General features: G+C 46.9%; 2 protein-coding genes across 2 annotated transcripts in view; one reads left to right on the forward strand and one right to left on the reverse strand.

The window, feature by feature from the left end:
• Positions 1-17,469, reverse strand: part of RCAN1 (regulator of calcineurin 1) — a 112,947-nt gene extending 95,478 nt beyond the window's left edge. Inside the window, exon 1 of the mRNA XM_020909844.2 lies at positions 17,011-17,469. Coding sequence (XP_020765503.2) covers positions 17,011-17,256 — 246 coding nt within the window. The 5' untranslated portion in view covers positions 17,257-17,469. The remainder of the gene's footprint in view (positions 1-17,010) is intronic.
• The window catches only part of LOC110128169 (chloride intracellular channel protein 6), a 115,132-nt gene continuing 107,360 nt past the window's right edge, over positions 16,243-24,014 (forward strand). The window contains exon 1 of the mRNA XM_070455193.1: positions 16,243-16,600. The gene's annotated coding sequence lies outside the window, so the exon portion shown is untranslated. The remainder of the gene's footprint in view (positions 16,601-24,014) is intronic.

A 24,014-nucleotide genomic window follows, 5' to 3' on the forward strand; every position in this document is an offset into this window, starting at 1 on the left:
AACACAAAGCAGGTGCCTCTCTTCTTTTCCTGTGTGTTGTTGGTCATTCTGGTGAATTCCTGGAAGACGGTGACTTTGGCCAAGAGGCTGAAGTCACTCCTTTGGAAGGAGACCTGAGTGCTAGGCAAGAGGAAAGCACTGAGACAGCTGGGCGTGTCTGTCGCATGTGACCAGGTCTAGGACAGGCAAGTATCTGTCAGAGATACCAGAGGTGAGTTAAAACACCACTCTGCCTGGCCAAGGTCAAGGTCAGTGGTGGGACAGCAGCACACTTCCCTCAAGGGCCGGCCACAAGACAGACGCCACCTGCTGCTCCTGTAGTCTCGTGTCTAAGTGCCGTGTGAGTAAGAGGATGAAGCACAGGTATTACAAAGAGGACGGCAAGACTGCCCCTCTTCGCAGATGATGTGATTTAACACCTGCAAAATGCAGAAGAAACCATGAGAGGCTTTAGTATGGCCGATGGCTACAAAGTCAATATGCAGGAAACAACAGTCACTTTACATGAAAGGAAAAGGAAGTATAATGGAAAAGGAGATTTCATATTTTAATATATTTCTTAAGCTTACATGAAAATATTTACACTGAAAAATCTAAAACATAAAAACAAACTAAAGAAATATATAGGCGATCTATGTAAAGAATATATATATGCATACGGAAAATGCCAAACCTGCACATATGGCATAGAAGATGGCTTAAGTAAGTAGAACAACACTGTGTGTTAGTCACTCTGTCAGTAGGGTCTGACACTCTGCGACCCCATGGACTGCAGCCCACCAGGCTCCCTGTCCATGGAATTCTCTAGGCAAGAATACTGGAGTGGGTTGCCATTTCCTCCTCCAGGGGATCTTTCCAGCCCAGGGATCGAGTCTGGATCTCCCACATTGCAGGCAGATTCTCTACCATCTGAGCCACCAGGGAAGCCCAGAACAACATTATAACAACATAGTATTTAAAGACGTCAATTATCCCAAAGTAAATATCGACCCAAAGGAATCTCACTCAAAATACCAACAAGGTTTGGTCGTTGCGCTTTGCTTTCATTCTTTGCAGGGGCTTTCCTGGTAGCTCAGAGGGTAAAGAATCCTCCTGCCAGTGCAGGAGACCCAGGTTCGACCCCTGGGTTGGGAAGATTCCCTGAATAAGGAAAGAGCAACCCACCCCAGTATTCTCATTCTCATCAGAATCCCATGGAATGAGGAGCCTGGCGAGCTACAGTCCAAAGGGTTGCAAAGAGTCGGACACGACTGAGCGACTAAGCATGCACGCATGCACACAGCATTTACACTGAGAAGGTTATGTGCAAATATGATGTCATTTACCATAAGAGACTCGAGCTTCTGTAGATTTTGGCAACCGCACATCCTGGAATGGGTCCCCCATGGACACTCAGGGAGGTCTGTATAAGGATGCTCCTCACAATAGGAAAAAACAAAAACAAAACACCCAACCTAGAAACAAACTAAATATCTATCAGTAGGAACTGTTGGGACTTCCTTAGGGCTCTAGCGGCTAAGATTCTGAACTCTCACTGCAGGGGGCATGGATTTGATCCCTGGTCAGACTACATGGAGTGGCCAAAAGTCTAACAAAAAAAAAAGAAAAAAGAATAAACTACATTGCATTCTTATTAAGAAATGCAAGGCAGTTATCAAAAGAAATGCATTGAGTCTTGTGGAAGATGTCCAATATTTTAAGAAAGCAAGTAGCAAAAGAGTGTATATATATTTATAAATACATACACATGGTGTATATCGACTATGTATGAAAGAGTACACATAAAACCTAGAGGTTATTTCTAACAAACAGAATGAGAGAAAAGAATGAGATATTTTCAATTAATGCTTTTATTTTAGTGACCAAATGTAAATTTTATAATGAATTAGTCTTCAAAGCACAAAGAACTGATGCAAAGAACTGACTCATTGGAAAAGCCCCTGATGCTGGGAAAGATTGAAGGCGGGAGGAGAAGGGGATGAGAGAGGATGAGATGGTTGGATGGCATCAATGGCTCGATGGACATGAGTCTGAGCAAACTCCAGGAGCTGGTGAAGGACAGGGAGGCCTGACATGCTGCAGTCCATGGGGGCAGGGGGCAGGGGCAAAGAGTGAGACACGCCTTAGCAACTGAACAACGACACCCGGGCACGGTGTAAATGTAAATACAATGGTGAGTAACTTCTTGCTAAAGTCAGCGTGTCGCGGCTGTACTCTGACTGGAAGGCTGGATGAAGGCTGAGTTATCCTGGACCAAAAGCACAAAGAAAGCACTCCAAGAACTATAAGCCCAGATCACACCACGCTAAAGCCCTTCGATCCAATCTTCAGTCCCCACGGGCGCTGCTCGCTCTCTGATGTAACCATCTGGAATGGCTGACCTGGGGACAGACTGTGGGTGCCATGTTGCTCCGGGGATAAGACTCAAGCTTTTAAAGACTGGTTCATTTAATTAAAAGCACAGCAGGCTACTGAGTACTAAGGAGACAGCATGCATTTCATTAAGGAAGGTCATCTTTCCTGGCACAAACTGATAGAAACCAGGGCAGCAGCATTCAGAGATAAGATCACAAGTTGACTTTGCCCTCTTCAGATGAGATTTGGCAAAGAACGACCTGCTCCCTTCTACCAAGGAGGCCAGAGGCTGGCTAGCACGTGGGACTCAGCAGATGACAGTGAATTTCTGAAAGATCTGTGTGTCCTCAAAAAGGCATTCTGAGAACAAGGAAGGAGAAGGGAGGGGCGGGAAGCAGAGAGAGAGAAGAGAGAGAGAGAGAGAGAGAGAGAGAGAGAGAGGGGAGGGGGACAACCTCAGCAGCAAAGATGACAGTATATTTTTCAACTACAGGATTGTATGCGTGTGTGTGGAGAAGCCTAGGATTTCTTTTCATCATCAATAATGATTTTGTCTCAGATAAAATTGATGGTTTTTTATGAACATTGTCTTACTGACCTATTTTTTTTAAGTGTTTATAGTTTGTTTTCAACATTGTGGCAACAGTCATTCATGTTAAAACATGGTTTTCTAAGCATTACAAGTGATAACAAGCCAGGGTAGTCTTCTGTTATAATACATTTCACAACAGGATCCTAAATGCTGAGGAACACCTAAGCCTGTCAGTCTCACACAGGCCTGGGGGTGTGTGCGCACGCCCGTGCACACGCGCGCGTGCAGCGATTTTAAAGCGGCAGAGCTTCCGCGTGCTCAGTCCGCTCAGTTCTGTCTGCCTCTCTGTGACCCCATGGACTGTGGCCCGCCAGGCTCCTCTATCCATGGAATTCTCCGGACAAGAATACTGGAGTGGGTTGCCATTTCCTACTCCAGGGGATCTTCCTGACCCAGGGATCGAACTCGAGTCTCCCGCATGGAAGGCAGATTCTTGACCACTGAGCCACCGGGAAGCCCAGCAGAGCTCACTGGGCTAAGATAATGTAGGCAGCTTCTGGAGGTGCCTAAAATTACTCCTGGGAAAATAAGGCTTAACGTTTGATGAACTCAAAAGAGCAATACTTTCCTTATAATGTTAATGTCTTATTTCCACTGCTGCACAAATATTTATTAAATGCCTATTATGTGGCAGACACTATCCTGGGCACAGGATTACAGCAGTAAGCAATCTCAGATACAATAGTCTGCATTTTAGTAATCACTGAAATAAAACTGCTAACAGAAGGTATTATTCTTAGCCCTTTATTTATATGCTCTTTTCATCTCATACTTTTATTACCCCATCTTACAAAGGGACTGAAGCACAGGGAAGATAACTTCCTTGACCAAGGTCTCACAGAGCTGGGATCTGAATTCAGACCGACTTGACTCTGGAGTCCACCCTTGTAACTACTGCATCTTACTGCTTCTATGTGCTCAGTCACTCAACTGTGTCTGGCTCTTTGTGCTTTTAACATGCGCAACACCAAAATAAGGTAGGTTGTTGTCATGCCCACTCTTCTGTGACCCCATGGACTGCAGCCCGGAGGCTCTTCGGTCCACGGGATTTCCTGGGCAAGAATATTGGAGTGGGTTATCATTTCTCTCTCCAGGGGATCTTCCCGACCCAGGGATTGAACCTGTGTCTCCTGCATTGGCAGGAGGATTCTTTACCACTGAGCTACCAGGGAAGCCCTAAAGGAAGGTAGGCATTTGTCTATAAAGAAGGTGGGCATTCTCAGGGTAACACGTGCATTCTCTTTTGGACACTTTCACTCTGGGCTAAGCCATAAAAGTAAGGTGAACAACACGCAAGAAGAAAGCCTGCAAGTAGGTGATCGTGCCAGTGTGGTCTCTGTGCTATGTAGGAGAGAAAACAGAGGAGGAAAAGAAAGGAGAAAGAAATGAAAATGAAACGGCTATTCAAGACATTGGCATCACTGACTCAATGAACATGAGTTTGAGCAAGCTCCGGGAACTGGTGATGGACAGGGAGGCCTGGCGTGTTGCAGTCCATGGTGTTGCAAAGAGTCAGACACGACTGAGCGACTGAACTGAACTGATTCAATACAAAACCTCTGATCATAAAATAAGTAACAAAGTCCTGATAAAGACTAAACAGATTATTTCAGAATATGTTCTATCTTCAAGTATTATCACAAACATGGCCTTGCTGTATTTCATTCTCCCAGTATCCTAGTAGGGTAAAGGACTACCCAGCCCTTGTTTTACAACAGACGATAAAGAATGTGCTCACAATCTTAGCCACAGGCTGGCTGTTACTGCTTCATTCCAAGCCACAGATATAGCACAGTGGACTCTCTTCATCCTCTGCACGCTACACTCCAATAAACGCAGGAAGTCACCCCCCAAACACACAACCTCTCTACGCCCACCCAACTCATCCATGCCACCGTCTCAGGCGTGTTCACAGTAGTGAGAACCAGGTCACTATCTTCATTGTGTTCCAAATAATGGAAATACTCTGAACGTGGAGGTTACAGACTACCTGACCATGCGATAATGGTATTTCCCAAGATATATCAAGGAAATAACAAGTAACAGAACACACTGGGGTCTGAGCATGCCCTGAAAACTTATAAAGCACTGTGAAGAAATACACAATTCAGAGTTGATGTGAAAAATGAGAACCGCTCTGGAAATGCTGTGTCAGGGTCAAACAGGTGGTTGAATTTGAAGGATATATCTACGATGGGGCTGTTCCAAAGAGAGAGAGAGATGTTGCCAGACATCTGCAAGGGTCTCCTGGCCAGTTCATGAACTATAACCCAGTGAGTTTTGCTGGTGAGTGGTCTGTTTTTAGGAGTTTATAGTCAGTTGGACCATAAAGAAGGCTGAGCGCTGAAGAATTGGTTTTCGAATTGTGATGCTGGAGACGATTCTTGAGAGTCCCTTGGACAGCAAGGAGATCAAACCAGTCAACCCAAAGGGAAATCAACCCTGAATACTCACTGGAAGAACTGATGCTGAAGCTGAAACTCCAATATTCTGGCCACCTGATGGGAAGAGCCAACTCACTGGAAAAGACCCTGATGCTGGGAAAGATTGAGAGCAGGAGAACCGGGTGATAGAGGATGAGACGGTTGAATGGCATCACAGACTCAATGGACATGAGTCTGAGCAAACCTTGGAGATAGTGAAAGACAGGGAAGCAAGGCATGCTGCAGTCCATGGGTCAGGAAGGGTCGAACACAACTTAGTGACTAAACAACAACAGTCAGCTGACTCTGGCCTGAGGGTTCTCCATCACCATCTGAGATCTGCAGCTTAGGATGGAAAGGTGGTTGAGTGAGCAGAGCTGAGATCTACCCGAATTGTCCCAAATCCTGACTTCAGCCCAGAACAATACTGTCACCATGTCGCCTGGGCAGCAGATAATTCCTCAGAGGACAGGGGTCATCATAGAGCTTTGCCTTTGAAAACTAATCTCTGTAGCAACCTAATGGCAGAAGCCAGCTCAGAAAATTGCCCTTATCTCTGCAGTGAAGTGCCTGCTTTATCTGAGTGAGCTCTCTTTGTATTTCTTTAGGCTGGTAGTTTGAGTCACAATCTGAATAAGTAACCACAGATCAGAGCAGGGGGCGGAGGACGTCACAGGGTGTACTAGGGGCAGCTGGAGAGGGGGTCACTCGTTCAGGCGAGCGCAGCATCCTTGTTCCCTGTTGGAACCAAAGGGGGTCCCACTGCCCAGCATGGAGGGTCCCCTCCCCTGGCTGGCTTTCTGGGAGGTGAGGGGGTGTCTCTCCACTTGTGAGTTTCATCTACACACCGATGATTACGATAGCTTCTTCTGCAGCACAAGGAGGGAGTTCTCCCTCTGAAAATGCACGTTCTGTCTTTGATGCCAGAAATATCCTAAGGCAACCACCAGTCTCTACGGCAGAACTTAAGTGAGGTGACCTCCCCCTGGTGGCGGGCACTGGTGTTTGAACAGCCTGGGGCCTAGCTCTCAGGACACCGTCTCCTCTGCCCCTCCACCAGGACCGGCCGCAGATACCTTGCTCTCGGGGGCCCCCTAACGGTGGAGCCGTGACAGTTCTTCCTGTTCCAGCTGCTGGTGGACTCTAGATGTCCACTCATTATCCACATGCCCTGGGTGCCCCCTGGAGCAGGAGATGGCAACCCACTCCCATATTTGTGCCTGGAAAATCCCATGGAACAGAGAAGCCTGGCGGGCTACAGTTCAGGGGGTCACAAAAGACTCTGGCATGACTCAGCTGACTAAACAACAGCTCTGCATGCTCAGCGAAGGCTGGGGGACGGAGCAGGGGAGGACATCATCGCACAGGAAATCAGACAAGCGGTGTACCCGGCGGGTTGGGGGAAAATTCTAGTTCTGCCAGTAGGTAGTGAGTTCACCCTGAGGAAACCTCAGCACCGCTCTGAGCCTTGATTCTTCCCTGCAGAAATGAAAAAGGCTTGAGCCCGAGGTCCTCTCTGCCGTGGTTCTGTAGCTGCGCCTAAAATCTGATGCCCAGTTGCCATGGGATTCTATGAGCTGATGAGCTTCGCAAAGGCAGCAGAACGACTTTGTCATCTATAAAATGGGCAAATACAGTATCTATCACAGAAGGTTGTAAGAAGGATGAGTCGGCTTCCCTGTGCTCAGACAAGTAAAGAATCCGCCTGCAATGTTGGGTTGGGAAGATTCCCCTGGAGAAGTGCATGGCTACCCACTCCAGTATTCCTGCCTGGAGAATCCCATGAACAGAGGAGCCTGGAAGGCTACAGGGCATGGAGCTGCAAAGAGTCGGACACAACTGAGCAACCAAGCACAAGAAGGATGAAATTTAATGATGTACATAAAATATTTGGCCAACGGTAAGTGCTAATAGGGTGTTTATCACGGACTGTATAATTACTAAGTACATATATAACTGATCAAACTTCAGATGGAAGAGGGGACTACTAGTAACCTTCCTGGAACGAGATGGGCAAACTGGAGCATACAGTCACCCTGTCGATAATAAGGGACTATCAGGAGATCTGGAAAAGTCCCTAGTAATGGACAAACTTAAAAAAAAAAAGTTCCACTCAAGTGTTCTGGCTTTGTGAGGATAAATCTCTGGCAAACTCTCAAATGGCAAATGGACAGAATTGGCTGTGGGGTCAGGTAGAGTGTCTCTGACACAGGTTCCTCTTGGAGCAATGAAATTTCCAAGACCAATTACAGACACAAGCGTTAAGTGACTGAAATTGACCTCTTCTCTTCCACAAACTGGCAGACAGGCTTCCCAGGGACCACTGCAGGGTAAGGCAGGAGTGTGGGGATGGGGAAGCCAGAATGTCACCCCCCAAGTATGCCTCTTTAACATAAAAGTTATTTGGATCTGAAGGTAGTTACAAAGCACATATGCAGGAAACCTCCATCTTTCCTCTCTTTCCTGTCTGAAGGTAGGATATAAATGACCCTCTTAATGGAGACCTTCCAGACTCTCATGGAGGAGTGTGCCAACGTGCCCATCAGCTTCCTCCCATGAACGGACTTCCCTGCAGCGAGCTGGAAGCCTGAAACGGCTTCCCTCCCTCCTACCGTTTCTCTTATCAATTTATTCTTTGTTGAAGAGGCTGTACAAGCCAAGTTCTAAGTCTCCACGTTGTCGTGCTGAGGGTTCTCCCCGCTGATGCATACTGCATGCGTTAATAACTTTTTCTTTTGTGATCCATCTTTCTCTTAAAGAGTCACAGCTGAAAACCTAGGACAGAGGCAGGGTTCTGTCTCCCCTACAGGTGTGAGGCTGGAAAGCCTGATGGAAGAGAACTACGGTCACGGTCACACCAAGGAACATTCTGTTCCTGAGCCAGTTCTTGCCAGGGAAATCCTATGGGGGAGCAAGGCGCAAAGGGGCCATCCACGCTCCACTGATGGAAGAGCCGGAAGCGACCTCGCTGAGCTGACGCAGCTCCGCCTGCTCACTTCATAGACGAAGCGGCGGAGGTCTGGGGGACATCTTGCCCAAGGACAGGTGGTTTGTTACAGATCTGTTAAGCCCTTGCATGTGTGTGTGTGTGTGTGTGCTCAGTTGTGCCCAGCTCTTTGCGAGCACATGGGCTGTAGCTCCTCTCTCCATGGGATTCTCCAGGCAAGGATACTGGAGTGTGTTGCCATTCCCTTCTCCAGGGGATCTTCCTGACCCAGGGATAGAACACACATCTCCTGCACTGGAAGGCAGGTTCTTTACTACTGAGCCGTCTGGGAAGCCCATGAAGCCCTTAGGCTGTATTTACATAGCATACACAATTAAAAAAAAAAATCATGTGTCCTCCCTGCCAGCCTGTGAGCACCAGGAGGAAGGATGCTGTCTGTCATTCACCAAGGGCTGTGACCTCTCAGACTGACCTCACCAAGACGGTGGGGGGTAGAGTTACTGTCCTCCTTCTGCAACAGGGCAGACTGGGCCTGGGGAGGTTGACTGACTCATCTGGGGTCCTACACAGGGCCTTGCCACCAGCACAGTGCTCAGAACACAGCAGGCCCTGAGAAACATGTGTTAAAATGAATATGCCCTTTGACTAGACGAATTCTCTGCCACCCATCTGAAGTGACTCATGGAAAAGTCATGTGTAACAGGAAAAATAAGGAAACAAACCAAATATCTACCAACAGGGGCTGGTTAAACAAAGTATAGTATGTGTGCAATGGAATACTATGCAGCAGGAAAAAATGAGACCTTTCTGTGGACCATTATGGAAACATCTCCAAGCTATACCGTTAAGTGGGGAAAACAACAAGATACAGAACAGTAAACAAATATGCAACTTGAGTGTGTCAAGGAGAAAGAGATGAAAGTGTAGTGAAATACCCATGTTATATTCAAATACGCATACAGAAACTCTGGAAGCAGAAAATTTACCAAAAATCATAGTTACTTTTGAGAGGACTGACTATCAAGGCCTGGAGAAAGACTTTTCACTATATACCTTTTAATACTTTCTGGGTTTTGAACAATGTGAGTGTATTACTATATTCAAAAAAATTAAATTTAAAAATGTATCAAAATGTATAAACTCAATGACAATAATAAAAATGAAATTCAAACAATATATTACCTAAAAAAATACTTGTTGAATGAGTGAATGAATGAATGATTGAAGGAAGGAGTGAATGAGTTGAATGAATGAATAAATGAATGAAGTGATGGAGCCAGGATTTCAATCCAGGTCTGTCTGGCTCCAGCACCCAGGTACTGCCTTCTGCTTGAACCCAAGAAAGTCATGAGGGCTGCGACTGATGTAACAAAAGCACTCAAATATATCTGTTAAACATAAATAAATGGCTGAGAGAATAACAGAGTTGTAATTCATCTGAACCTCAGTTTCCTGTGGATAAAAGAACTTTATTCATAGAGCTATCCTAGGGCTGAAATAAGATGTGAAAGATATGAAAAATTCACGTGCATTACTGCATACTGTAAGATGATTCCAGAACAGGCTTTGGAGTTGGCTAAAACCAGTTTTGTGCAATGTAGGAGACTGGGGTTTGATCCCTGGGTCAGGAAGAACCCTGGGAAAAGGAAATGGTTATCCACTCCAGTATTCTTGCCTGGAGAATTCCATGGACAGGACTTTGGTGAGCTACAGTCCATGGAGTCGCAAAGAGTCAGAAATGATTGAGCAACTAACATGAAAGCAGGTTTGCATCATAGGGCCAGCACTTACTATGTGACCTGGGACAGGTCACTTGGCCTCTCCTGGCCTCAGTTTTCACATCTGTAGAATGGGAATAATAGTACCAATTTCACAGAGTTCTTGTAAAATGATGAAATGGTATATATTACACAGAAAGCACTTCACATAAATGAACAGAACTTATTTTATTATCAGTAGAGTAAAGCAGAAAATTTAACAAAAATGATAAAGGTGACAAAGTAAAACAAGTTTTGTTGAGTGAAAAACAAACTCCAAAATTAGCTTTCTGAATCCAAAAACATTTTTGTCTTTTAATTCTGAATTCAGGCCAACCTCAAACACCTCTTTCTCTGGTGTTAATTATGATTACACATGGGGAATACATATTGCACCTGCTGAAATTAATAATGAAAGGAAAAGTACTGAGCTTTTCCTTTCATAAAACATAAAAAAAAAAGCTTTAGTTTTCTGAACTTTCAGTTCAGAAATGTTCAGTTCAGATATGGACTGACAGCTTTTGCTGTAAACCTATCAATCAGATATTTTACTTACGTTAATTAGTGGAGTCTAAAATCGCATTCTTTTACAGTGTTATAGGTTCGATCCCTGGATCAGGAAGATTCCCTTGAAGAAGGGAATGGCAGCCCACTCCAGTATGGCCATGGTATAGCCCACCACTGCTCAGAGGGCAGAGCAGAGTCACTTATAGTTTCATTAAGTGCCAGCGTATACATGTTCTGATTAGTATTTACAAAGGAAAAAATTCTCTGTCGCAACTGAATTGTATTTTGAATTACTAGTTCTCCTCAGCCCTTGAAATGGGTCCTGACAATTGTGCACAGAAAACGTACACCGAGGAGGCAATTCCCCAGCCCACCCCCAACACACACAGACATGCATAAGCTCCATCACCGTACAGGAGTGGGGCAGTCACAGAACAGGGGCGGCCTGTAGGCAAAAAGAATGGACCGTGTCATCTGCTGGCCTTTTTAGAAAGGAATAGAGCCTGAAACATAAACACTGGAATCAAACAGCCTCTGCTTTAGCTGTTCTATCACAAAGCCTTTTTTTTTTTTTAATTTTTTTCCGGTTCCTTGATGTAATTGTCTTGGGGCTTGAAATGTCTGTAGTTGCTGACAAGAGTCCTTAAAATGACTGCACGGAAGAAGATATGCTTTGAGCAATGAATGAGGGGTGCTGATGGGTTGAGCTGAAAAGGGCATTGAATGCTTGCGAGGGAGGGGAACAGGGAGGAGAGATCAAAAGAACCTCGTGGACGTTAATATGTTCTCTGTTTGTTTATACATGAGCCAGAAATTCTGAAATTAGGGAAACGGTGGATAACTGTAAACTTTGCACATATATAATAGACGGGCTTTTCTTAAACTTAGAACATTCTGAACTTTCCCAAATAAACTAAAGCATACCATATTGGCTTAAAATCTCTCCACACTTGAGGAGGTTTACGGTGAAATGTGAGGCCTGGTTCAAGTCTGAGCAAGCCGGTGACACTAGGCTGGGAAGCGCAAATGGTCCGGGCAGGCGGGGATGTCACACTGCAACGGAACCCAACTGTTAACTCTGCCACAGCACGCTGCCACAAACTGACTCGAGACGGACACAGACAGCTACATGGCCAAGCACACAACAGCCGTACAAGTGGAAACCACGCACCTCAGCTGTGCCACTCGGGAGCTCCCTAACGTTTCAATCATCAGATCACTACTGAGTGATAACTTGTTTACTACCAAACTACAGGCTTTGGGAGGACAAGTCTGGGATCTGACGTCTGATGGACAGAGGAGCCTGGTGGGCTGCCCTCTAAGGGGTTGCACAGAGTTGGACACGACTGAAGCAACTTAGCATGCATGCATGCGTTGGAGAAGGCAATGGCAACCCACTCCAGTGTTCTTGCCTGGAGAACCCCAGGGACGGGGGAGCCTGGTGGGCTGCCGTCTGCGGGGTCGCACAGAGCCGGACACGACGGAAGCGACTGAGCAGCAGCAGAAGGGGATGAGGACAGAGGCCACGCGAGGCAGGACACGATCGAGCAGGTGCTCTTGTCTCACGAGCTCTCGTTCTTGTCCCAGAGGCTGGGCTCTCGGGCTGATGGCCAGTCACCCTGCTTTAGAGCCACGAGGTCAAATGGCTCTTAGGAGAAGGGAGGCCCCAGGGCATGGCCCTGACTCTCATTTTGGACTGGAGAAGACCAAGGCACAAATCTGGCTGAGAGTGGAACCGGTGATCAATGACTCAAGGATATTTTCATGATATAACAATGACTCTGGTCAGGCTAGACCCCTTTTGGCTAGACAGTGGTTCTCAACCGTGTCTCCCAATTAGAACCACCTCGGGGAGTCTCCCAGGCCAAGACTCCCAGGCCAAGACTGGAGTTGGTGTGAAAGGGCCTGGGCACAGGCGTTTCATGAACTGCTCAGGGGCCTTCACTGATGAAAAGAATTTAAGGACACCGCTCCAACTCCTTTCACGACCATCAGGATATTTCATGTTTTTAGAGGAAAGTTATGGCAGTATCACAAATCTTACATGGACATTTGTTTTAAGAAAGGTGAGTTTATTCACTACGAGAGTGAATTTTTCTATAATTAGCATTTTCCAAATTAGCCTGCAGGCAAAGCTCTGTCGATCAAATATACATTCATGGCTCAGACAACAGAAACATGGTATTCGTTTCCATTACTCTATGGAACCACCTCTACTGCCTGGAAACTAACAATATTATGCGAGAACTCTAAATTTCTGTTTAGCATGGTGACAACTAACTGAACTCTTATTCCAGGGAACCAGCCAACCACTGCCAACAATCCAAAGCACAGGTAATTACTGGTGCAAAGCACAGCTCTGCTTTCTCAGTAAAAAGCAAAAAGGTTTACAAGAAGAATACAGCAGTGGAATATGCTAAGCAAACATTTGTACAACAGAAAAATAATCTTATTTTAATAAAAGTTTTCATTTATTTGTAATGGTGTGAATCTCTCTAATATATTACTTGAAATGACTAATATTACTCAAAATTAATGATGATATGGTTTCAGTCATATTTTAGATAAACAATTAGTGACCATGTTGATTATAAATTATTTATAATACTGGATGATGATCCAGCTAACAAAAATACATTTTACATATCAGATCCAACTGTGATAGTTAAAAAAATGGGCTTCTAATATTAACTCCCTAATGAACTGATGTTAGTTGCTCAGTCCTGTCTGACTCTTTGAGACCCCATGGACTGTCGCCTGCCAGTCTCCTCAGTCCAGGGAATTCTCCAGGCAAGAATACTGGAGTGGGTTGCCATTCCCTTCTTCAGGGGACCTTCCCAACCCAGGGATCAAACCCTGGGTCTCCTGCATCGCAGGCAGATTCTTTACTGTCTGTGCCACCAGGAAATGAACTGATAGTTCAGGTCAATTTCTTTCTTTCCTTTAAGATGAAGGTCAGAGAATGACATGAACATACATGGGAAGAACACTGACACAGCCTTTTTCCTTCACATCACCTGCCACCCTCTGGATGCCTGTTTCCCCCAAATTCATAGACTGATGTCTTCCCCCTCAAAGATGGTGGTATCAGCTATTGGGAGGTCATTAAGGTTCATGAGGGTGGGGCCCTCATAATGGGATTAGTGCCCTTGTAAGAGACCCCCACAGAGCGCTGTCATCCCTTCCACCACATGAGGACACAGAGGAGCCTACAACCCGCAAGAGGGCTCTCACCCAGCCATGCTGGCCTCCACAACCGTGTGAAACAATTTCCTGTTGTTTAGAAGCCACCAGTCTGTGATATTTTGTTATAGTAGCTTTAACAGGTTAAGACACTGTCACTCACCCAGGTGACCCTCCAACAGACCAAGTAAAGAGACCTGCATGGCCAGACCACCAGAACAAAGGGGACCTCTGTGGGCAACACAGTTAACAGTCTGCCTACTCAAGGGTCAGACACCACCGACCTCAAGTAGAATCACATTTTCACTACAGCACCCCAAGGTGACACTCCAGCTTTAGGAAAAATGGCCTTCAAAACAATAAGGTTGTCCAACTGAAATCTCAGAAACCGCATCTTCCCACCTGGAGGGGTGGTGTTGGCTAAATGAGAGACTAGCTTTCTACTGGAAGGCTCTCCAGTGGTCTTAACGAACCTGTAGATGGGCAACCAAGGCACAGAGCCCCTGTGCCCACATTCGGAGCTCCTGACCCCCAAATGGAGACGAGAGCACAGTTTCCAACCCCACCAGCCTAGTGCAAACACCTGGCCAGCTCCCCTGACAACCTAAGCTGAGATGCTCACAAGGGGCCTCCTTTCTGCCTCTCCTGCCCACCCAGCCTCCCTCCCCAAAGCCATTCTCCAGCTAGCTTTTAATTAGAACAGGACCCGAATCCCTCACAGGGCCTCCCAGGCTCCCAGGGAACCGTTCCCTGGCTGCATCCAACCTCGGCCACAACCACCACCCTCACTGGGCCCTGGAAAGGCCTTCGCTCATCCCTGAACTGGAACTTTCACATCTGCTATGCCCTCTGCCTGGATGCCCACCACAAAATATCTACATGAGGAGCTTCTTCCTGCCAGCCACATCCAAGCAGTGCAGAGTGGCCTTCCGGGGCCACTTGGTGTAAAGTGGGCTACAGGCTGACACTCTCTGCAGGTCCTCTTTACCAGCACTGATCCCAGGGCCGTGTTCTGCCCCCTCCACCTTCTCTGAGCCCTGACCCCATCCACCAGCTGCATTGCTTGGGGTCCCCAGCCTCCTGGCTGCCAGCTTGGTTCCACCAATGATGAGATCAGAAAGCTGGGGCAAGTTGGGGTACTTCTTAACCTGCAGCTCACTGCTTCAGCATCTCAGTTCCACCCCTCCATGTCTGCAGCTCCTGCCAGGAGGTTCCTCCCCAGCAACAGGACTTCCCTCTGTCCAACACTCTCTGTTGATTCCCTCAGTCCTGCCCCAACCAACCAGTTCTTCATTAAACCTCCTGAACCACTGCAGTGTCCCTGCTAGGCCCTGACTGCTGTAGCCCAGTCCCTGTCTTCTCCTCGGTCACTCCCTATCACATCATCCTGATTTCCACCTGTGCACCCCCTTTTTAAAACTGTCTCTCCCTTCCTCAGCCTCTGCTAGAACATGAGCAGAAAGCTCATTGTGTTCACCACTCTGTCCACTGGGCCTAAAACAGCACCTGAAGCACAGGAAGCATTCGCTAAACAGTAAAAGAATAAATGAATGAATGGTGTCTCTGCTCAAAACAGTACCTTGTGAGTAAGCCTCTCCCCAATCGTTTCATGGTAAAACAGCAGTCCCCCTCCCATCCCTATCTCCTAAGGCCAATTGTTTTCCTATAGTACCATCACCTCCTGACCTATTTGATAAGTATTTGTTTATTGTCTTGTTTTCCCCAACAAAAATGTCAGTCCTGAAGGCAGGAAGGCTCTTTTCTTCACTGCTGTGCCCTCGGAGCCTAGAATAGTGCCTGGCTCAAAGCAGAACCTCCATGCATTTGTTAAAGTGAAGGGCTTACAAGGTGGGCAACATTTCAGACGCAGCAATTTCAGGATGGTCTCTGACACAGGGAAGACTGCAAAACTATGAGATTGCTAGGCAAAGCAGCATCTTGTATGAGCTGATCTTGCTCCTTTGGCATGACAGCCTAGGACCCTTAAGAAAGAGACTCCATATGCTGACAGACCTCAGCCTCAAGAAGAGAAAAGGTTTTAGAGTGAAAGGAGTCAGATACTGTATTTGTGCCAACTGTAGCTTTAGAAAGCACGCACAGACCCTTATCCAAGTACACAGCACTGGACATCCTTTCTGAGAATAGATGGGCCTGTACCTGATGGTACTTAAGGCCACCATTCTCTGTTCCAATGGTGTTCCTCTTGGCAGCCGCCTTTAACTCCAGTTCATTGACAAGTTAACTGCAGACTCAGAGCCAAGCATCCGAAAGCAACACTTTCTTTGATAGTTGCTCCCCTAATGGAGCATCTCTCTCATAGACAGGCTTTATCCTGCAACGCCGGATGAGGTCCACATTTTATTCTGCACACTGATTGCAGATCAGAAATAAATCCCTCCTCCCCACCACCATCTGTTACTCATACCTGCCCCCTCACCCTCCAACGTGTATAAAAGGTGGGAATCCGGAGGGGAAAATAAAAACAGAAAACAAAATCCAATTCCCCCTTTACTGAGTATCCCCTGCCCCCGCCCCTTTAGGGAGCGGGATTCCCGACTAATTATCCTCAAGGCCTAGGAAATGGCCCCCTTCCCCCCACTTCCCCCAACACCATTCGAGCAAAACCGGCCAAGCGCTGGATAAAGAGCAACCGCGGCTCCTCACCCAAATATTGGCTTTCCTTCCCAGACGTGCAGATTGAGAATGCGGAGACGCCGTCCTATTTATGTACAGTGAATCAACGTCGCACGGCCAAATGTCTCTGTTTTCTCCTCCCTATGAATGAAGCGACCCCTCCTCAAAGGAGTTAAGTGCCCCGCACGACCCAAGCCCCAAGGTAAGGGTACGCGCATCCCCAGCCATCTGGGCAGCTTATTTATCCTCCGATCGTCTCCTGCTATGGCGCCCCTCTAACCCACCCGAGTTCACACCCGGGGGTGGGCATCGCTGGGAGGCGGTTAACAGCCAGCCCAGGTGAAAGGTAAGCCCCTTTGAAGATCCCCACCATGGGCGGGCAGCGCGCGGCCCGGCAGGTGCTCGGGTACCCGGGATCTCGGGGAGGGCGCTCCCACCCCAGCCGGGACAGAGGGGGACCGAGGCAGGGTGGCCGGGGACATCGCTGCGTTGTCCCGCCGGCGGCCCGGCTTGAAGAGGCTGCCCCGGGCCGGCCCCGGACCTCGGCGCCGCCTCGTCCCGGCAACAAGTGTCCGCCCTCCGCCCGACGGGCCGCCGCGCCCGGGCCCTCACCCGGCACAGGCCGTCCACGAACACGCGCGGGTCCAGGTGGCAGGCGATGGTGGCGCTGGGCAGGTCCTGCAGGTCCACCTCCTCCATCATCTCGCAGTCGATGAAGCTCCAGTCGCCGCCGCCCTCTTCGGGCCCGGCCGCCCCCGAGAACTGCGCGAAGGGCCGCAGCGTGCCCCCGGGCTGCGCTCGCGCCTCGGCCGCCTCGGCCGCCGCCCCGAGCCGGGGCCCTGCAGAGCCGTCCTCCATCCCCGCGCGGCCGCCCGCGGGATCCTCACGCGCCTCTCCGGCCTGCCGACTTGACTGTTAACCGCCTCGGGGCTAGCGTCGCAGCCGGGGGCGGTCACCGCGGCTCCGGGAGAGCGCCGGACCCCGCCCGCCGCCTTGCCTTTCGGGGGACCCGGCCGGCCACCGAGGGCAGAGCTCCGGCGGAGACAGCCGCGGGCCCTTTAAGACCGGCCCACGTGGGTTATTGTCCCCGTGGCCGTCCAGCAGAGGAATCCAATAGAAGACCGAGATTTTCCTCACGTGATCCGTAGGCTGCCGCCCTCAGTCTGAAGTCTCAGAGTGGCCATGTTGGTCAGGGGCAGAAAGCTCCATCTCCAGTTCCGCTTTTCTGACAGCGGACGCTAGCCCAAGGCGCCGGGCAGTGTATTGACGCGCAGGGATTATAGCTAGAGCGGCAGCGCTTCTGTGGGTCCCATGTGGTGACGTTTTTCAGGCACAGAGGCCAACTTTGGGGGATTTAAGCGAGATATAGCCCTGGCTGCCGCCGTTGGCAAGTGGTTAGACGCTTACCGTATATTGTCAGATACGGGCGCAATAAGGGACTGAACCAGACCCTGATTAACAATACCCTCCTTTTTTGATTTTTAGCTTATTAGTCATTGTATCATTGTTCACAGAAGTAGTCTTTGAATTACCGCTATGAACTGAGTTCCTGCGTGCGTGCTAAGTCGCTTCAGTGGTGTCTGACTGCAACCCTATGGACTGCCACCCTCCTCTGTCCAAGGGATTGCCCAGGCAAGAATACCGGAGTGAGTTGCCCTGCCCTCCCCCAGGGGATCTTCCCCACCCAGGGATGGAACCCACAACTCTCTGCGTCTCCTGTATTGGCAGGCAGGTTCTTTTGCTACTAGCGCCACCTGGGAAGCCAGGTGTAGAGTAGGAGATAACAAAAGAAACAAAATCTTGGTCCTTGCCTTTGGGGAGTTTATAGACGCGGGAAAAAAAGGCCTTTAAATAAGTCTGGTCAAGGCTATGGTTTTTCCAGTGGTCACATACGGATGTGACAGTTGGACTGTGAAGAAAGCCGAGCACCGAAAAATTGATGCTTTTGAACTGTGGTGTTAGAGAAGACTCTTAAGAGTCCCTTGGACTGCAAGGAGATCCAACCAGTCCATCCTGAAGGAGATCAGTCCTGGGTGTTCATTGGAAGGACTGATGCTGAAGCTGAAACTCCAGTTACTTTGGCCACCTGATGCAAAGAGCTGACTCATTGGAAAAGACCCTGATGCTGGGAGGGATTGGGGGCAGGAGGAGAAGGGGATGACAGAGGATGAGATGGCTGGATGGCATCACTGACTCGATGGGCGTGAGTTTGAGTAAACTCTGGGAGTTGGTGATGGACAGGGAGGCCTGGCGTGCTGTGATTCATGGGGCACAAAGAGTTGGACACGACTGAGCAACTGAACTGAACCCAACTGAACTGAACTAAGTCTCTTTCTCCCTCTCCCCCCCCCGCCCCCCTCCCCCTTTATTGCAAAATAGGTAGAATTTCTTCACCGTAAAGGGCAATGTGGTTCAGTGAAAATTTGGGTCTAAAGTCCAGCTTTGCCGTTAATTACTTGGATGAGTAGCCTGGATTTTAGTTTCCTCATCTGAAAAATAAGATCATATATGGCAAGTATCCTGTAAGGGCACAATAAGTAGGGTTTCTGTGTAGATGTCTTTGGAAGATGTGAAATTAGATCTGTACTTTCTCCTGAAGCAAGCTTACCCTCTAGTTTGAAACTGTAAGTGATTATAATAAAAAAAAAAGTTAATCCAACTGACAGGTGAGATTTGTTCAGAACCTGGCCTGTGCTGTGATTGCTATTTTGACAGCCTCGGTGCAGTTCATGCCCTCTAGGAGTTTAAATCCAAGAGGAACAGTGATATGCATGCAAAGATAGCTCATATAGTAGAATGTAAATTGAGGGTCTTGAGAAATTGGACCGATCATATATTGCTGGTCAGAGTGTGAAATGATGTAGCCATTTTAGAAAAAGTTTGGCAGTTACTCAAAAACTTAAACACACAGTTGTTATGTGACCAAGCAGTTGCTCTCCTGTGTATAGACCCAAGGAAAATGAGAGTGTGTGTCCACACAAAAATTTACACAGGAAGGTTCATAGCCCTATATTATTCACAATAGCCAAAACAGTAGAAATAACCTGATTGTTCATCAAATGATGAATGGGTAAACCAGATGTAGATCCATGTAATGGAATATTATTCAACCATAAAAAGAAATGTACTGATTCATGGAGATTCATGTACAGCATGAATGAACATTAAAAGCATGATAATGAAAGAAGCCAGTCACAAAAGTCCAGCTACTGTATGTTTCCCTTAATATGAAATGTCCGTGCATGAGTTCTGTAACTTCAGTGGTGCCCAACTCTTTGCAACCCTGTGAAATGTGGCTCACCAGGCTGCTCTGTCCATGGGATTCTCCAGGCAAGAATACTGGAATGGGTTGCCATTTCCTTCTCCAGGGGATCTTCCCAACCCAGGGATTGAACTCATGTTTCCTGCATTGGCAGGCAGATTCTTTACCACTAGCACCACCAGGGAAGCCCATGAAATGTCCAAAATAGGCTGACAGAGACAGAAAATAGGTAGCAGTTGCCAGGGAATGGGGGAGTAGAGAAGGGGAAGTGATAAATAGAATATTACCTGCCAGATTAGTAAGCAAAGAATGTCACAGTCATCAGGGATGCAGCCACCACCTGACAGTGAATTGGTGAATCCTGAGGGAAATAGAGGAAAACAATATAATGGGAAAAACTAAAGCTTTCTTCAAGAAAATTAGACCAAGGGAACTTTTCATGCAAAGATGGGCACAATAAACGACAGAAATGGTATGGACCTAACAGAAGCAGAAGATATTAACAACAGTGACAACAATACACAGAAGATCTTTATGACCCAGAATACAAAAAAGATCTTCATGACCCAGATAATCACAATGGTGTGATCACTCACCTAGAGCCAGACATCCTGGAATGCAAAGTCAAGTGGGCCTTAGGAAGCATCACTATGAACAAAGCTAGATGGAATTCCAGTTGAGCTATTTCAATCCTAAAAGATGATGCTGTGAAAGTGCTGCACTCAATATGCCAGCAAATTTGGAAAACTCAGCAGTGGCCACAGGACTGGAAAAGGTCAGTTTTCATTCCAGTCTCAAAGAAAGGCAATGTCAAAGAATGATCAAACCAGCACACAAGTGCACTCATCTCACATGCTAGCAAAGTAATGCTCAAAATTCTCCAAGCCAGGCTTCAGGAATACGTGATTGGTGAACTTCCAGATGTTCAAGCTGGATTTAGAAAAGGCAGAGGACATATGTAAATCCATGGCTGATTCATGTCAATGTATGGCAAAAACCACTACAATATTGTAAAGTAATTAGCCTGCAACTAATAAAAATAAATGGGAAAAAAGAAAAAGCAGAGGAACCAGAGTTCAAATTGCCAACATCTGTTAGATCATCAAAAAAGCAAGAGTTCCATAAAAACATCTACTTCTGCTTTATTGACTATGCCAAAGCCTTTGACTGTGTGGATTACAACAAACTGTGGAAAATTCTGAAAGAGATGGGAATACCAGACCACCTGACCTGCCTCCTGAGCAATCTGTAGGCAGGTCAAGAAAAACCAATTAGAACTGGACATGGAACAACAGACTGGTTCCAGATTGAGAAAGGAGTACATCAAGGCTGTATATTATCACCCTGCTTATTTAACTTATATGCAGAGTACATCATGAGAAATGCTGGGCTGGAAGAAGCACAAGCTGGAATCAAGATTGCCGGGAGAAATATCAATAACCTCAGATATGCAGATGACACCACCCTTATGGCAGAAAGAGAAGAATTAAAGAGCCTCTTGATGAAAGTGAAAGAGGAGAATGAAAAAGTTGGCTTAAAACTCAACATTCAGAAAACTAAGATCATGGCATGTGGTCCCATCACTTCATGGCAAATAGGTTGAGAAACAGTAACAGACTTTATTTTCTTGGGCTCCAAAATCACTGCAGATAGTGACTGCAACCATGAAATTAAAAGGTGCTTGCTCCTTGGAGAAAAAGTTATGACCAACCTAGAAAGCATATTAAAAAGCAGAGACATTACTTTGCCAATGAAGGTCCATCCAGTCAAAGCTAATGGTTTTCCCAGTAGTCATGTAAGAATGTGAGAGTTGGATTATAAAGAAAACTGAGCACCAAAGAATAGATGCTTTTGAACTGTGCTGCTGGAGAAGACTCTTGAGAGTCCCTTGGACTGCAAGGAGATCCAACCACTCCATCCTAAAGGAGATCAGTCCTGAATATTCATTGGAGGGACTGATGCTGAAGCTGAAACTACAATCCTTTGGCCACCTGTTGGGAAGAACTGACTCACTGGAAAAGACCCTGATGCTGGGAAAGATTGAAGGTGGAAAGAGAAGGGGATGACACAGGATGAGATGGTTGGATGGCATCACTGACTCAATGGACATGAGTTTGAGCAAGCTCTGGGAGTTGGTAATGGACAGGGAGGCCTGGCATGCTGCGGCCCATTGGGTCACAAAGAGTTGGACACAACTGAGCAACTGAACTGAACTGAGGGAACTCATAAAAGAAAGAATACCTACCATCTAACAGCCACCAGACTGCAACCATTCCTTACACTGAGCCCTGAGGAAACTCAGGGTGTGAAGACGGAAGGGGCTGGCCCCAGAGAGTTGAAGTGCGTGTCAAAGGAATGATTTCAGTAAGCCCAGACTCTTGTGTCTTCTCATACATTAAAAAGTGCTAAATTTCTTAACTTGATATATCTGGTTTTCTTTAATTAGCAGTGATCTTTTGATGTTTAGACTACCTGCCCTTTGTTGCAAAACGGCTGTATATCCTGGCTCCCTGACTTCACCTCCTTGGAGGCGTTCTCCCAGGATTACATGAGATGCTGCCTCCCACGCTCGAAGTCGTAAAAATTCCTACCGTATAAAATAGAACTCTCAACTTTTAGGCTGTGGATAACTTTCAGTTGTGAATATTTTTTAAGTCAACAGAAGTCTACTAAAGGGCACAAGTTTTCTTTGTGGGGTGAAGAAAATGCTCTAGAGTTGGATTGTGGTGATGTGTGTACAACTTCATGAATATACCACTCATCACTGAATTGAACTTAAAAGGGAGAATTTTATGGTATGTGAATTATATTTCAATAAAGCTGATATTTACAAAATGAGACTGTGATAAAGGCCATGAGGGAAGAGATGGAATGTGGCAGAGTGGGTGACATCACAGTGGAAAACCCACTGAAAGCTCAGCCAGATATTATGAAAAAGGTAACAAAGTGGCTGAGACACCAGTTTTGAAAAGTTACACCCAGCTAAGTTGTGGTTGGGTCTGTGTGGTCATTACTCTTAGGGCAGCAAGCTCTTTCAATCCCACCTTACCTGGACCACTGATGGCAGGCAAACTGGACCTGCTGCACAACAAGTGGAAAGGAAAGAAGTTAAAAGAGGAAACGTTACTGAATTCAAGCTCTGACTGCTTACCGCACAATAATTGGGAGATGAGATATTGAGGCAAGGAATGGCCACTTTATTCAGAAAGCCAGGTGTCCAAGAAGATGGCACTGTAGAGTACCATCTTATTGGGGTCTGGATACCAGTTTCTTTTATAGAACAGAGAGCAGGAAGAGGTGAGGAAGTAAAGTAAAAAGACCATTAGTCTTGCAAAATATCTCCTGGCTTGGCCAGCATTGGGATGAGGATCTGTTAATGCCTTTTTTTTCTGTAGCCACTCATGGGTGGGAAGGTTCCCTCCCACCCAGACAGGCCATTGTGAGTGTTTGCAGCTATAGATAGCATCCTTTCATTGATTATAATAAAAGCAAGAAAAAGCAAAGTTTAAAGTAAGAGAAATAGAACCAACCTGGAGTCAGATTTCACTCTTCCCTGTTACAAAAAGAGCAAGTTCCACTTCAGGCAAGTGGTGAAGACAAAGTTACCTGTAATTGACTATGGAAAGCAGTGAATCATTACTAAGACACGATGTCACGCAATCCTTCAGTGATTTCAGGTTCCCGTCTTTCTCTCTCTCCTCACCCTTGTACAGAGGGCATCATTGTGGAATTGTTTCTATGACTCCAGTAATGACATCAATTTTATTTGGGTGGATCTTAAATAGTTAATGAGGTGAACCTAAGCCAGTTCACTGGGTTCTCACAAACAGTTATTATTACTCCAGGTTCATAGATCTGGGGCTCAAAGAAATGGAATGACCTTCCCACAAGCAAACACACAGCAAATGGCAAATCAGGACACGAGCTTCTTTTCTCCTATCCCAGCACTGCCTCTGCCTTTTGGGGCTATCAGTTCAGTTCAGTTCAATTGCTCAGTTGTGTCCGACTCTTTGCAACCCCATGGACTGCAGCACACCAGGCTTCCCTGTCCATCGCCAACTCCAGGAGCTTGCTCAAACTCATGTCCTTCAAGTCAGTGATGCCATCCAACCATCTCATCCTGTGTCATCCCCTTCTCCTCCCACTTTCAATCTTTCCTAGCATCAGGGTCTTATCCAGTGAGACTGTTCTTTGCATCAGGTGGCCAAAGGATTGTAGTTTCAGCTTCACCATCAGTCCTTCCAATTAATATTCAGGATTGATTTCCTTTAGGATGGACTGGTGGGATCTCCTTGCAGTCCAAGGGACTCTCAAGAGTCTTCTCCAGCACCAGAGTTCAAAAACATCAATTCTT

The sequence above is a fragment of the Odocoileus virginianus genome, chromosome 25 (assembly GCF_023699985.2).
Source record: "Odocoileus virginianus isolate 20LAN1187 ecotype Illinois chromosome 25, Ovbor_1.2, whole genome shotgun sequence".
NCBI classification, from domain to species: Eukaryota; Metazoa; Chordata; class Mammalia; order Artiodactyla; family Cervidae; genus Odocoileus; species Odocoileus virginianus.